Source organism: Psammomys obesus, unplaced genomic scaffold (assembly GCF_907164565.1).
Source record: "Psammomys obesus unplaced genomic scaffold, mPsaObe1.curated_primary_1811, whole genome shotgun sequence".
Taxonomy (NCBI): domain Eukaryota; kingdom Metazoa; phylum Chordata; class Mammalia; order Rodentia; family Muridae; genus Psammomys; species Psammomys obesus.
In genome coordinates, this window is record NW_026596117.1 from 22,655,567 (window position 1) to 22,669,151 (window position 13,585).

Genomic DNA, 13,585 nt, shown 5'->3' on the forward strand with positions numbered 1-13,585 from the left:
AGTAAATATCCTAAGATTTGTGCTTCAAACTAAGGAGCATTTTTAGAACTGTCAGCAAATATAATAATCACAAACAGCTACTGAACTATAAGAGCCCTTTGATTAAAAGGCATTTTTCCAGTAAACATGAATTCCAGCTAACCATTTAGCACCCTCTCTGCTATCAGAGTAAGGTTTTAGAAAATATAAAACTAAAAAATATTCCAGCAAGTGTCACGTTTTTTTATTCCTTGGCAATCCCTAATTCCTCCAGGGCTTTTCTAATGTAAGTTAAGCCTCTGAGGAAGGAACAATGGAGTGGGGGGGAGGGGGAGACATTTTCTACTTTTAGAAATGTATCTAGTCACTCCATTCTCACACCATTCCACTTCTACAATACTACCTTGGAAACTCTCCCATGAACAGTGGACAGAAGCTCACTTTTCAAGAACATGCTTGTAATATATTCCCGGTAACAGCCTTCACTAGGCACAATCTATAAGATCATGGTAACTGAAAAATGTTCACTATTTATACTCATATTTTTGTTCCTTTAACTTTCTTCTCATTAACGTAAGAGAGAGGGGGCATTAAAAAGAAAAAAAAACAATGCTGGCTAACTGAGAAAGACCACAAACCAAATCTCACTTATTGCTGAGACAGAAAGCAAACTGAGTTTACAAGTTAAGTATATTTACCTTTAACAATCTTTTTTGCACAATCATTGTATACTTGTTCTTGAGATGTGCTTGACTGGAACACACGATCAAATGCATAAGGCTTGGACTGGAAAATGAAAACAAAGTGTTACACAAATCAGAGATGAGTGGACATTTTGACACTGAAAAATAGCATGGCCTTCTTTAACGTTAAACCAGTACAGCTTCTGTGCGTCTTGAGGGTAGGAGACCTCCGAACACCAGCTCCAGGAAAAGAAGGACTTCTGCTCTTGCTCCTGTTGTACCCCCAGGTCTATTCTGACAAGCTGAGATTGTTTTCTTTCTCTATCCCTTCAACCTCACCTGCTGTCCATATCGCTCAACCTTTTCTAGCCCAGCCTTCCTCAACTTTTTTAAAAGCATTTTTGTTTTGGGTTTCACTAAATTGTCCAAGTTGTCCCTGAACATGAGATTCTTTTGGCTCCAACTCCCAAAGTAGCTTGGATTTCAGGCCTTTGCCACCAGGACCAGCGTCCACTTTCAATACTAATATTACTTTATAAATAAGAAAAATATAATGACAGGCACAAAAACTGTTGTTAATGACAAAATTAAAACAGGCACTTCTGTCAATTAAAATTCGGTCCTCTTTCAATAACTCCATTCAGTCATTTAATAAATATTTATGGAATGCAGATGCTGTGTTGACCAAGACAGATTCTGTTTTAGTGGAGCTTAAATAACACATGACATAATTTAGTGACTACAGCTTAACTGAGCCCTGAAAGAGTATAGAAAGGAGAAGACCTTCAGACAGTCCAAGAAAGTACCTGACTCTTCAGTACCGGCCACAAAGCCATTGGGGTTGGGCTGAGGAAAGGGCTGCAGGCACTGATAACAAGATGCTAGAGCTTGCGGTCAAAAAAGCTTGACCAGTCAAGAAACAAAAGAAGTCAGGTCCAATGGGCGGGAGCAATGCTAATACAGTGAAAATGGCATTGTATTTTGACAGTCCTTTGAACTCTATGGATTCCTTAGAGAACATAGAGACCACAGAAACTAAACCTGGAAAAACACTTGACAGTCTAAGAGCCAGAGGCACAGAAGATTTTAAAGCTTGGAATATGGGGGCTAGTGAGATGGCTCAGTGAGTAAAAGCCGCTAAGCCTGGTGACACAAGTCCAACCCCTGGTACTCACGTGAGGTAGGAGGCCTAGTGAGCACTCTAGAATGTTAAGATCATTTTCCCCTAGAGTCGTGAGCACTGTACATTTTGGCATCCAACATTGTCCTTTAGAGAAAGAGGCGCAGGCAGACGTATGGTCAGATGTTCCGCTCCTCTTTTCCTGGTCTTTAGAGGACCTCTACACTGCTTCTACAGTGTTCAAGCCATCTTAAAAACCAAATCTTCTTAGACCCACTGACAAGCTTTGTGCTCGACTTGACTGCTTCTCATTCTTTTCAACCTATTACAACCCAACCTTTGAAGCCGATGCTCTATCACTGACCCACACCCCTGACACTAACCTGACCTTTGTTAACTGGCTATTTTTCAGTTCATAGCTACCTTTCCTTGAGGTACATACATTTTATATTCTGATTCTTTTGATTAAAAAATTAAATTACATTTTTTATCTGTGCATACACACACACACACACACACACACACACACACACACACAATCAGGCCAACGTGAAGGAGCTGAGTCTTCCAACCACTGAAGATGCTCTAACTCTTCAGTGTCAAGTAGTCGCCTGACTTAATTCCTTACTAAAAGTAAACAAGCACACCCGTCTCCTAACATGTAAAACTGTCATCATTTTTAATAAGTGGTATCAAGGGAATATCTTACAATCACTTTATGATTATCAGTAAATGTCCAATATTTCCTCTGTTTTATAAACCAGCATACCATAAGTAGTGTAAGACTCTCTTAGGCAAGTGTTAAAGTTGAAGAAGCCCTGTTCTTAGGGCTACTATCCCAAACCTTCTCTTTCCTGCTCCTTCCTTCAAGTCTAGTGCCCTTGCCACTGTGGGGGGCAGATGAGCTAGTTCTGCACCATACCAAGTGGTTATCAGGTGGTAGGCCTCTGGGAAGGTCGCACTTCACTGATAAGGAGCACCCAGTTGGATCTGCTTTCTTCTTCTTGGAATAAAATCTGGACCTGTAGCATCCATCTTGCAAATGTATTATAATCAATGGTAAGTAACTAAGCATGACAGACTGTAACAGTCGGGGTCTTGGAAGCAGCAGCAATACAAGCCTGTTTCTAAAGTCTCTATGTTATGAGAAAAATAACCCTTTCTTTACTTAAGCCCCAGTTGTTTTCCCTCAGCAGCTAGAAGTGTAGCAAGAATGACTTCCCCTGGACATCAATTTCAAAAGGTTGTCAATTTTGAAACTGGTACACTTTTATTCTGAAAGTATCCTTTGCTAAGATGCTACTGGCACTTAATTCAATCCCATAGGTGCAGGTTTTTTAAAAGACCATTTGTTATTTCACTCGTTTGACAAAACATTCTTTTTGGATTGCAGCTCAACGGCGTTAGTTCTGGGACTGGAGAGATCAATCAGGAGTTAAGAACTCCCACTGTTCTTCTAGAGGACCTAAGTTCTGTTCCTAACACCCACGTCAGACTCTAACTCCTGGGGAACTGATGCCCTCTCCTGGCCTCAGTGGGTACCTGCATACATGCACACACACACAGTAAAATAATAAACCATCAATTTTACTATGTAAGGCAAATGTTGCCATTAAAGATACCGTCTCAAGTCACTAACGGAATCTGCCTTCCTTGGAAATCAAGACCTTGCAAGTGAACAATTTGTAATTAAGATACATCCCAATCTTATGAATATATAAACAAAGGAAACTTATACCTCTGGTCTTAATTGTTTTTCAATTCACTGCTTTGACTTCAAATATTCATTACACAACCTATTATTTTATGTTGTTTTTCAAATTACTCTATTTTACAAATTCTAAGTCATAAGCTGCATCCATAACTGACTTAGCCTTTAAGGGGATAAATCCAAGGAATGATTGTAACTGAACTACATTGTACCTTAGAGTTCTTGAATGACTGCCATATGCAATTACACAGATCAAACCAAATTTGGTCATGAGGCAGGGATAGGCTACTGACAGGAATTCTGAGCAGAGATCTTTCAGACTGCAGGGTGCACTGGATTTTCCTTAGACACTGAGGGGAGGGTGGCTCCTTCCTCTCTTTCAACTTTCATTCAAAGCAATCAAGTACATCAAACCAGTATTGACTTGTAAGTGCACGTTGTGTTTTGCTTGAGGCAAGGAAACAGGAGAGATAATCTAATTAGTTTTAATTCTCTTCTGATGTCAATGAATTACAGCAGGCTGGCTGAGATTCTGGCAGCCTGAACAATATACCATATAAGGAGTTACGATTAGAGACATTCAACCCTGCACACCCAGATGAAGATATAACTTCTACAGGTTTTTTAGCTTTGGGGTTTTCAGCAAGTGCAGTGGAACAAATGGATCTCTCTCTCTCTCTCTCTCTCTCTCTCTTTTGTAAGCTAACTCAAATAGGCTATTTTGTATTGTTTAAAGATTTTCAGGGAATAATTTGTTTCACTCAGTGTGGTATTTATGGCGCTTTACCAAGCATTTATGTAACAAAACTAAAAGCTACACAAACCATATACAACACTATAAAATCAAAAGGGTTGCTTGAGTTTTTGTGCACACTCAAACAAATCTACAAATATCACAAAGATTGTTTTGCTTGGAATACCAAAATTTAGAATTTAAAAATGTATTAAGTTCTAGTGCCTTACACTGCTGTAATCACATACTTGTGTGTGAGTTTAAAATGTCATATTAAAATTATTGATTCTGAAGATAACAAGAAAAATTTTGGATCAAATATTAAAAGTTAAGCTTAAAAGAAAGCAGAATTCTTAATTATTTCCTATATGAATAGTGATTATGATTACCATCAGTTGACATTATAAATGAACACATTTAGGTTTTAGATTTTGATTTAAGACAGAACAAAATACTTAAACAGCCTATTTTAAATAATTTAGTTTTACATGTCATGCTACTACAGTTCTCTCCTAAACTATTTTTCTAATTTATGAGGTTCAGGAGCCAATAAAATGAATGAAATAAAAGATATTTTATAATTATTTTTCAATCTGGTTCTTTGGCATAGAGGCCTCCATTTCATTCCTTAAATCCTGTACTGATTTCCCAAATAGGCTTTAAAAATACAATTCACTAAGAAATTGAATACAAAGACCCCAGCATATTAACATAGTTACTCTATATAAGAAATCAGTTCCTAAACAATGAATAAAACATTTTAAAATATCCTCTCTGTGTCCTTAATGTTTCCTTGGTTTTACAGTGTACTTTTCCCAATACTTTTATTCACCATTTATCCAAGGTTTCTAGTCATCACTTAGACTTATCTGTTTTACGTAAAGAAACTATGAAACAGAAATTATGAACAACTTTTCCCAGAGGAAAGAAAGACTAGAATATCTTTTTTTGTAATGATAGCTATCTTTTGTTACATGTATATATGTCATATTTGTCCTACACTAGAAAATCACTTTCTAACTTAATTTCTCTCTCTTTCTCTTCTTTGGGGGTAGAGAAAAGCCGGGTCATGATTTATAGCCTAGGATAAACTAGTGATCCTCCTGCATCAGATTCTAGAGTGCTGGGATTAAGGCCGTGAGCTACCACATACGGCTTTTAAAAAAGCAAACAGTTTAAACAAAAATCCCCAGTTTCTCAAAATGCAGCTGGCCACAATCCTGTTTCACACACGAGTATGTGATTACAGCTGTGTAAGGCACCAGAACTTAATACATTTTTAAATTCTAAATTTTGGTGTTCCAAGCAAAATAATCTTTGTGATATTTGTAGATTTGTTTGAACGCGCAAAAAACTCAAGAGAATTAAGACCGTCTTAATACAAGTGGAAAATGAACTACATCTCTACTGTATAAATCACTGCTGAAGCTGCCAACACAGCTCCTAAGGAACCTGCAGCCTCAGGTTTGCTAACTAATCCTGGAAGTAAAGCTGCTATTGACTGCAGGCACAACACTAACCCGCCCCTCCGCCCCACCCTCTTCCTCTGCCTAACTTCCCTTCTGTCCTATGACATCATCTATAGCAAGAGCACCCTGCAGACTTACTAACAAAGAACCGACCCCACAGTCTCCACACAGCAGTTGTTGGAATCTGTTAGTGACCTGACGGGTTTCTGTTTTTCTTTTCTGCCAAAAGCCTACCAAGAGGATGTGGTATTAACATATTCAATCTCCAAAACTGGACTTTGGAGACCTTCACATTTGCACAGCCACCAGAGAACTTTACCACTATCTTCAGGCCAGTGCTTTCAACCATCAATGGCTGGTCTCCTATGACCTCTCTGCCCTATTTCTAAATTAAGTAGCCCAAACAATATACTAAATATAGACCTTCAATCAAGAATAAACAATTTCGAGTAAAAGCTGACATAAAAATGGAATCCTAGGCCTGACTGTGGTGGTGCACGCCTTTAGTCCCAGAACTTGGGAGGCAGAGACAGGCAGATCTTCATGAGTGCAAGGCCAGCCTGTTCTACAGAGTGGGTTGCTGCACAGCCAGAGCAGTTACACAGTGAAGTTCTGTCTCAAAAAGAAACATTAAATCACAGTAGCAAGGCACACAGCATCATGGGTAATGAAGAGTTTACTTTTCAGTTTAGCTTGCAGGGCAATCTTATTCACTTTTAATCTTCTTGAACTCAAAATGCTGTTTCCTGAGAACCTGTTGGGCTAAATATATATAAAAATATCCTCACTCTGGGTCTCTCTAACAATCAATCAACTCAGTTACACTGTACAGTACAAAGGAGTATTTACTAACTCTCAGATTACCACGATCAATTTTCTTCAAAAGACTGTATCTGTATTAATACGAACCTAATAACAGCGATCCTCCCCTAAGGTCCTTACCACGACACCCTGTCTCACTGATAGCTTTCTTTCCTGCACTATCAAAACCCAGCGAGGGTGACATTCTCGATCTTTCTGACACTTTTTTGGCCCAATCTGAACCCACTTCTATCTACTACAACATTAGACATGATTACTCTAATTTCACAGAAAAGCCAGTAATTCTTTTTACGGGCCCTAGTTCCCCACTTATAACTGTTAACATGAAAAGTCAAGAGGGTGAACACTTGAGGAACAAGCATACTGTAGTTGCTTTTCCTCTTCCCCCGGGATTCACTTCCAGCAGAATGTTCCTCTTTAAAAAAAGTAGCCATTATTTCCCGTACTGTACAGCTCAGCGTTCTGGATGAACTCTCAACTGTGCACAATCTGAAGATAGTCCACGACACCAACTGCATCAGGAACAATAAACACGGACAGACAGACGCGCGCGCGCACGCACACACACACACACACACACACACACACACACACACACACGCACACAGCGCACTGAACCAGCTCCTGGGACGAAGCCTCCAGAGCCCCAGGTAGGGGAGTGTCCAGGCGGCCAGAGCAGGCACCTCCCCGCCGCCGGAGCTCGGGGTTGGCGAGGGAGGCGAGCCTCGAACCTTCGGAAGTCGCCCGCACAGCGTTCGGTCCTCCCTGGCCTTTGACCCCGCAGGGCCGGCTCGGAAGAGCAGGCGCTGCCCCGCGAACGGCCGCGCCCGCGTGACCACTCACCGCGATCATCACCGTGTCCTCTCCCTGGAACTTGGCGATGTACTTGTCGCCTCGGTTCACCTCGGACTCGTTGAGAGGTCTGAAGCGACACATCACTTTGATGTTGCACTCCGCCGGGTCCGCCATCTTTCCGGCAGCCGCGACGGCAGGCCCGGGGCCACTCCCCGCCGCTCAGTCTCGGGGGAAGCGGCGGGGGCCGACGGGCAGGGCTGGCGAGGGCCGGGCGGGCCGGGCTCCGCCGCGCCGCGCGCCCCGGGCAGCGCCGGGCAGCGAGACCGAAGCGCTCTCGCCGGCAGCCCGCGGTCACTTCCGCCCCATCATGGCGGCCGCGGCGCCTCGGAGCTCCCCGGCGTCTCCCCCACCGGCCGCCGCGGGCTGCGGGGACCGGAGAGCGACTCCTTCGCGCCTTCCCGGGAGGGGCAGCCGGGCCGACCGTCCGGCCACTCGCCCGCCGCGGCCGCTCGCCGGCCTCCGGACCCGCCGACGCGCGAACGCTCCGAAGGCCGGAGTCCCCAGATCGGCGGCGGGATGGGCGGGCGGGAGGGGCATGCGCAGGCGCGGGGCGACGCCGAGCAGCCAATCACCGCCCGCGCCGGGCCGCAGGCTCCACCCCGCTGCCGGTTTCGGGCTCAGACGGAGTTTGCTTGCGAGTTGGGGAGCGCCCAGGCCCCTGCGGAGTTCCCTGGAACTCAGGCCCGCTGGTCTTCTTTGGAGACGTTTGTTAGAGCCAGTAATGGTGGTGTTCAGTTTAGTATAACATCAGGTGCCCAAAAGGAACAGTTTGCTTGCGTTTTGGCCTTAGAAGAAAAGTGATTACTGATGTACCGTTGGTTTGATTTGGTTTCTTTTTTAGATCGCTTTGCCAAAATGGGGGAGATTTGAATTAAGGGAGGGGCATGGCCGGGGTTCAGCAGCGCCCCGCCCCGCCCCGCCCCGCGCTTGCGAGCTTTGTTCAGAATTGGTTGGAAAGACACAATAAGAGGAAGATTCTTTCAAGTAATGAAAAAAGTTTCCCAGAAGATGTGGAACAGATGGGTGGGGTGGAAGAATGGAAGGATACCTTCCCCACCCCCATACACACCCACCTTCAGCTGCCCAGGGCTTGGCAGTCACACAGGTGACAGGTGACGCAGCAGCATCCCAAAGGAATTTGATGAATCTGAGGTCCCCCTTCCCCAGCCACCGGGTAACAACTCAGCTGCCACACTACCGCAAAGAAACCTGTAGCTGAAGACCTGTGGTTACAACCTCTTTGGGAGTAGCAACGTTACAGTCATGAAGCGGCAGCATAGTATTTTTATGCTTGGGGATCACCACAACATGAGGTGCTGTATTACAGTGTTTCAGCTTTAGGAAGGTTGAGAACCACTGACCTAGTGTAACGAGTGGAGTGGATTACGTATCTTAAGGAAACCGCTCCGGGGGCGGGAGTTGTAGCTTGCTTAGAAGGGCTGTGGCTTGGACCACTCCTTGCACTGCAAAAAAACAAGCAAATGACTTAGCATTCCCTTTTCAGAAGATGAATACCGCAAAAACTCTACTTGGAAAAGCCTCTGAGGTGCTGCACAGGAAACCTTCAGTGACGTTAAGACTCCTTTCTTCTGTTTTCCACACTGGCTGTTTCTATCCTCCAGACCTTGTTAAGTCCGAAGTCACCGCACGGAGAGCGCCGCTCACATACTCACTTGGCAAGGGTGTTTTATCTCAGGAAAACCTGCATACAGGGGTCAAACCATTTCACAAAATGTCGACCCCAGACAAAGGCACACAGGCCTTTTTATAGGAAACTAGGGGAATTCTAGCAAGGGTAGGTAATCTAAAACCTCATTGGTGGGTGCGGGAAGTTACAAGGGTCAATTCCTAATTGGCTTGCTTCCAGGTGGTCGGTGGGCTGCATTCCTGTGCCATGAATGTTTAACTACAGGATGAGGTAAGGCTGTGGGCACAGATACTCCATCCCGAGACAAGATATTTTCCCAATCCTGTGGTTATCCCCAAGCTGTTCCTTGGGTAAGGGATTTTATGGTCTTGTTCCTGGAATTGGTGACCTATGGCCTAGTTCCTGCGCCTGAAGACTTTTCTTTTAAAGTCAGGACTGGTCCTAAAATGCAGACAAAATGGACTTTATGTCGTCCTCTCACGGTGAGTGGAAGGTGTTCTTTTGACTGATATTTGGAGCCATGGTTTCCGTGGTCTATGATTTTCGAGAGCAAAGCTTTTCAATAAGTCGAGAGTTAGTGTAAGCAGGAATTGCCATAATGGTTTATGGATCATGGACATATGGACATACACTTTATGTCCTTGAGAGATGCCTTACTGCTCTGTTTGTATGTCTATTATTTTCCAGCCTACTAAGATTTTTACTTTCTTGCCTCTTCAGTCCTATTATTTTTCATCTGATTTCTTCATCTTTTTTTTTTTACTTTTATTTTATTTATTTACTGTGAAGGGTCAGATCCCTTGGAATTGGCATTACAGACAGTTGTGAACTGCCATGTGGGTGCTGGGAATTGAACCTGGGTCCTTTGAAAGGGCAGGCAGTGCTCTTAATCACTGAGCCATCTCTCTAGCCCCTGATTTCTTCATCTTATCTATATCCTGTCATTCATCTTTATCTCTAATTTCAAAAGGAACTAGTTCTCCTTTTGAGACAACTTTTTTTGGGGGATTTATTTTATGTATGAGTGCTTTATCTGCAGGTACACCTGCACACCAGAAGGGGGCACCAGATCTCATTATAGATGGTTGTGAGCCATCGCGTGGTTACTGGATACTGAACTTAGGACCTTTGGAAAAGCAGACAGTGCTCTTAACCTCTGAGCCATCTCTTCAGCCACCCTAATTCTCCTTATGAAAGGGGAGTTTTTTATTTACATTCCAAATTCTCCAGTACCTGGTTCCTACCATATATCATTGTATCATTGTCTCTTCCTCCTCCTCCTTTTTTTTCAGCTTCCCTGAAGGAAAAAAAGGAGATAAATGTGTGCCCTTCTGTAATCCAGAGCTTTAAAAGCTGTACTAGAAGGATTGCAAGTTCAAGGCCAGCCTGTCATACATGATGAGTTCCAGGACACCTAAGACAGCTAGGGATGCCCCATCCTAAACATACAAACAAACAAGCTATAAACCAAACAAAAGAGAAAGTCAAGAGTAAATCTAATACCGTCATTGGTTTCTTTGACTGTTAGCCTTCCATCACAGGTAAGCAAAGCCGAGCCCTAAAGTGCTGAGCAGAGTTTCAGCAGCCATATGCCGCTACAGTTGGGAAAGACGCCACATTGAACTGAACTCTGGTTTACACTAAGGTAATAGGGTGTTTTTAGGAAAAAACAGAAGAGCATTCCCACGAAGCGACTCAGAAGGCTTCGTGGGAATCAAAGATGGTAGATGTGGGCCTGGGGGAACGTTCTGGGGAACTGCTCGGAGCAAAGGACCTCAGGCTGTCCTTGGCCTGTCAACCCTTGTTCTTAGTTATGGCTGCTGTTGCTGCAATGAGGCACTATGACTAGAAAGCAAGTTGGGGACGGAAGAGTTTATTTGGGAAGTCAGGGCAGGTTCCTGGAGGCAGGAGCTGATGCAGAGACCATGGAGGGTGCTGCTTCCTGCCTTGCTTCCCATGGCTTACCCAGCCTGTTTTCTTACAGAACCCGGGACCACCAACCCAGAGATGGCTCCACTCACTGTGGCAGGGCCAAATGCTCTTGGATCTTACAGAGGCATTTTTCTCGATTAAATTTCCCTCCTTTCAGATAACTCTACTTTTCGTGTCAAGTTGACATGAAACTAGCCAGCCCACTTTGCTGCTTCTTCCTGGATAGCAGATTTTGGAAGTTCAGGCTTCATACACACAGGAGGCATAAAGGGAAATGTCCTGCAGGAGCCTGCTTTCTGTAAATGACACATCCTGTCATTTACAGAATCAAGGAGAAGAATGCTCTGTCCCTCTGGTTTGGGGTCAGGGGCCAGAAGCAGTGATGCCGAGGCAGGCGGATCTCTGTGCATTCTAGGCTAGCCTGTCTACAGAGTGCGTTCCAGGACAGCCTGTGTGGTTATACAGAGAAACCCTGTCTTGGAAAAACAAAAACAAACAAAACAAAACCAAAAAACCATGATCTCTCTCAACCTTTTGTGATAATTAACAATTATGCTAGTAAAGTCGTGGCATATTTGAGTTGAGGGCAGAGGATTCCCTGGAGTTGGAGTTGCAAGTGATTGTGAGCCAACTGACATGGGTGCTGGGACCAAACCGGCATCCTCTGGAATGGTGGCAGATGCTCCTGGTCATGGAAACATCTTTCCAGTTCTCAAAAGATTGGCTTTTAAAACTTTCTAATCCGTTCTTCTTCCATAGATAAATATGACAATTACACAGTTGCCAAGCCCTGTGTCTTGGTCCTGGAAACCTGACTAGGGTGTGTAGTGAATGAAGAAAGGATGCACAGAAAAGCTGGAAGTGATTGGGCTGTGTCTCTCTGACAATGCCCTTATCGTGTACAGCAGGAGAAGGGGGTCAGCTGGACTCTGTGGGAGATCTCTGTGTGGGAACAGTTTCAAGCTGTTAACGCTAGGGGAGGAAAGCCCTGTAAACATTTGCACACAGACCACAGGAGCCCGACCCAGGGAAGGCTTGGCCAGTCCCTGTGGGTGTGAGACATGGGTGCCCTTGTCAGTATCCATTCACTCAGGACTTCGTCCCTGCCTAAACACTCACTGAGGGCTCGCTCTGCTCCCCTAACACAGCGTCTGAAGTGAAACAATGGGTTTCTTTGAGTTCGTGATTTGTCAACATAACATCCTGAAGAATACGTGAGTGGAGCCTTTCTCTACACAGATTAACTTAGTCTTCATGGCTGGCCCTCCAACAAGCCAGGCTCTGTGTGATCTCGTTCCGAGGATCAAAGCTGCACCTGCGGCCCTTGTTCAGCACGGAGGGCGCGTCACATTTCATGACGTCTGAAGATGCCTGTGAAGAAGGCTCACGCCATCAGCTCTCATCTCTTGGAATGCTCCTGTTGTGGCTCTGGATGGCACAGCAAGTCCAGCCCCCCTGAAAGCACCATGCTAGCAAGGTTCTGTGTAGGCTATCCAGGCAGTGGTCTCAGACGATCCCAGCCTTCCAGCTCTGCCTTCCTAGGGACCAGACTTGTTAGGGAAGCCCTTTTGGACACACAGGCCAGAGGGACCCACTAGGTGAATACCTACCTGTAAGTAGTCTCAGTCAACACTTTCAGCGCAGAAAAGTCAACCAGCTGAGGCCTGCCTAAATTCTTGGCACGTAAAATCACGAAATACAATAATACACTTATTGTTTCAAACTGCTCCTGCAACTTGGAACTTAATTTTGTCTCCCAGAAATAAGTTTGCAAAACATAACTTATGTGTAATGAATGCACTTAAATTGGACTTTTTTCTAGATTATAAATTTCAAAGTTGGAGAAATAGCTTAGTGGTTAAGAGACCTGGAGTTCCTCCAGAGGACCCAGGTTTGATTCCTGCCACCAACATGGAGTTTCCCGGCCATCTGCAACTCTTGTAGTTTATTTTATGAGCATTGGTGTTTTGTTTGCATTCAGGTCTGTGTGAGGACGTCAGATCCCCTGGAACTGGAGTTACAGACAGTTGTAACTATGTGGGTGCTGGATATTGTACCCGGGTCTATGGAAGAACAGCCAGTGCTCTTAACCACCAAGCCATCTCTCCAGCCCCATCTACAACTCTTGCTCTAGGGAATCCAACACCCTCTTCTGGCCTCCCCAAACACTGCTTGCACACAGTGCACAGATATACATGCAGGCAAAACACCATGAGAAAGCTGGAGAGGAGCTAACATCATTACATAGAATAGTATTACTCTAAAAAATGTGTTTTATATTTCATGTGAAATGGCTTTTAAGTTAATAGCCATCTTTTCAATCCTTAAAAGCATTATTATTATTATTATTATTATTATTATTTTATTATTATTATTATAAACAGGGTCTCTAAATAACCCTGGCTGTCCTGGAACTCACTGGGTAGACCAGGGTAGCCTTGAGCTCACAGAGATCCACATACCTCTGCCTCCTGAATGCTAGGATTAAGGGTGTGTGCCACCAACCCAGAACCCTAGCAGCTATTTTTTTTTTTTAATGTCTATTTTTAGAGCCTGGAGAGATGGCTCAGTGGTTAGGAACACTGGCTGCTCCTGCAGAGGACAGAGCTTGGTTCCCAGGACCCATGCCAGGT

General features: G+C 44.3%; 1 protein-coding gene across 2 annotated transcripts in view; it reads right to left on the minus strand.

The window, feature by feature from the left end:
• The window catches only part of Kif5b (kinesin family member 5B), a 43,431-nt gene extending 35,560 nt beyond the window's left edge, over positions 1-7,871 (minus strand). For both annotated transcript variants that reach the window (XM_055629228.1, XM_055629227.1), the window contains exons 1-2: positions 7,361-7,871; positions 678-765 (exon numbers count right to left, since the gene is read on the minus strand). In XM_055629228.1, the coding sequence (XP_055485203.1) occupies positions 678-765; positions 7,361-7,486 (214 nt within the window). In that variant the 5' untranslated portion in view covers positions 7,487-7,871. The remainder of the gene's footprint in view (positions 1-677; positions 766-7,360) is intronic.
• Positions 7,872-13,585: the final 5,714 nt, after the last annotated feature.